The sequence below is a fragment of the Pteropus vampyrus genome, unplaced genomic scaffold (genome assembly GCF_000151845.1).
Source record: "Pteropus vampyrus isolate Shadow unplaced genomic scaffold, Pvam_2.0 Scaffold69, whole genome shotgun sequence".
In the NCBI taxonomy this organism is placed as follows: Eukaryota; Metazoa; Chordata; class Mammalia; order Chiroptera; family Pteropodidae; genus Pteropus; species Pteropus vampyrus.
Window position 1 is genome coordinate 6,285,728 of NW_011888850.1, and position 2,499 is coordinate 6,288,226.

At 44.2% G+C, this 2,499-nt stretch overlaps 1 protein-coding gene across 1 annotated transcript in view; it reads left to right on the plus strand.

The window, feature by feature from the left end:
- WIPF3 (WAS/WASL interacting protein family member 3) overlaps positions 1-2,499 on the plus strand; it is a 20,571-nt gene that overhangs the window by 1,219 nt on the left and 16,853 nt on the right. The window contains exons 3-4 of the mRNA XM_011361733.2: positions 580-590; positions 954-1,088. Of these exons, the coding sequence (XP_011360035.1) occupies positions 580-590; positions 954-1,088 (146 nt within the window). The remainder of the gene's footprint in view (positions 1-579; positions 591-953; positions 1,089-2,499) is intronic.

A 2,499-nucleotide genomic window follows, 5' to 3' on the forward strand; every position in this document is an offset into this window, starting at 1 on the left:
ATAAGGATAAACAAATTCTTTTCAGAAATATTTTCAACAATTGCAATAAAAATTAGTTTCTATTCAGACCCACTAACTAATTGGTGAAGCCGAATTAACAGATAAGTCCATTTTATTGGAACACTCACTTGCTAATCATTTCCAATGAGTAGGTCATGTATAATATTAATATTCAGAATAACCTGGCCATGTTTATCTACCAGCGGGCACTGTGTCTTAATTTCTCTGTGCATATTAGCTTCAGGTGGTGAAGATTTATTTGCCAGAAATTCTTATCTAAGCCGAATGACTTCTCATTTTACGTAGCTGGTAATCACACACATCAGGAAGGCAGGAATTAGTGACACTTCTTTGAGGCTCATGAGCTTTCTCTTCCACAGAAGAAAAGGTGCAGGGGAGCATGCGGGGCTCGGGGGGTGAGAGCCAGGGAGACAGGACAGGAAAATGTGGAAGCGCAAATCACTGCAGATCTTCACTGCCTGCTTGCAGCTCTGGGCCAGGCTCTGTGGACAGGAAGTTAAAATTACCGACTGAATTAAATCTGTGGGTTTTCTCTGGCTAGTCCTCCCACAACGACAATCAAGTTGAAAGTAGGACCAGCTCTACAACCACCATGTTTGGGTTTTCTAATTTGAAAGACGCTCCAGTTGTCCATTGGCATCTACTATATTATGGTGCATAGATTCCTTTGTTTTGGTCACTTTTCAGGGTGGTCGGCCACTGACAGTTGATTATTTGGTAGGTCCAGAGAGGACAGCAGACAGGCCTGGGCACATGAGTCTGCAGGGTTTCAAGGCAGAGGCTGTTTGGGAAAGACGCCAACTAAAAGGATAACATCGCAGGTGGGAGAACAGAAAGGCTTCCGTGGGCAGCGTTAGACCATGACTCCAGGCGAGAATCAGCAGCTCGGTTCCGCTCACAAGTCCTCATCTACTTGCCTCTTCTCTCTAAAGGTTCTAAAGGACCCAACAACAAAGAAGGAGGAGGTTCCACAAACTCCCGAGGTGGAAGCACCCCCCCAGCCCTGGGAGATCTGTTTGCTGGTGGCTTTCCTGTATTGCGACCAGCAGGCCAGAGAGATGCAGCAGGTAAGGAAGAACTCGGACTGGCTGCCTTGTGACCTTCATCTCCTTCACTTGTAGAACCAACTAGGAAATCCTCACACGCCAGTAAGCGACATGTTTTTAGTGAACAGCCATGGAGCAGGAGATCATCTGTTTGGGAACTTAAGCACTGAAAGTTGCCAAAGCACAAAATTGTTCTCATAGGACCTTTTTAATCATCATCCTGTTGCAATCATCCCGTTGTAACAATTGAAGAATAATTTGCCATAGTGCGTAGAATTTAGCAATGGTGAGATTGTGGCCCAGAATGCAAAGTACAGACAGAAGATCTTAGCGACATCACCGTGGCTTCACCGGCAATGCACTAGTCATAAACTCCCATTGTGCCAGTTCACTATTGCTGTGCAACAAAATGCCCTAAAACTTAGGGCCTTTTAACAACTATTTATTTAGCTTACAGTTCTGCGCATTGGCAATTTAGGGTGACCTCAGCTGGGCTCTCTCTTCAGGTCGAGTCGGTGGCTTTGCTAGCTTCATATTTCTTATGTCTTTGATGCCTCAGCTGGGATGACCGGCCTGACCGATCCATGTGGTCTCTCCTTATCTAGCAGACTTTTCAGGGTTTGTTTTCATAGTCGTGGCAGGGTTTCAGCAAAGAAGACAGAAGGATATAAAGTCTCTTGAGGCTTAGTCTTGGAATTGGCACAGTGTTACTTCCTACCAAAGCAAAGCAAGTCACAAAGCCAGCCCAAGACAAGGGTGAGAAAAGAGACTTCACCTCTCGGTGAAAGGAACTGCAAAATCACCTTTCAAAGGTTATGGAATCAGGACTGAATGGATAATCAAGGCCATTTTTGCAACCAGTCTACCACAGTCATGTGTGTTGTAGTGGGTATCAAATGTTTTGAAAGCATTGCATCAAAATCAGGCAAATACATATTTATCATGTGAAAAAAAAAAGTGTTTTCCTTATTACTGTGCTCTTTAGCCAGCAAGGTGAATAAACTCTAAGAAGTTCATTATTCTAGGGACTATCAAACCCAAAACATTCCTGGTATAGAATCTTCTACCATGTGACTTTGCTGACTTTCTCAGTGGGCTCTGTGGCTGTTTGACCGTATGGGGTGTGTTTGCTGCCATCGCCTACTGATAAAATTCAGCAGAGATAAGGGCTCTAGGATGCTCTGAGATCCAACTGGAACCTTCTCAGAGACCATTTCATTCCTCGTTTTTGCTGCGGGTTTGTCAGATAAGAAAGTGTGAGGTCAACTTGAAAAAAAGAGCTGGCATTCTTCGGTGCCCTCTTCTTTTTCAAACTTCCTGAGTGGTATCAAAAAAATATCCTTTGGGAAACTTCTACTGACTTCTCTTCACAGAGATGAAGATAGGAGAAATAACCCGCAGTCAGGTTCTAACAGAGACCAGCCACCGGAAA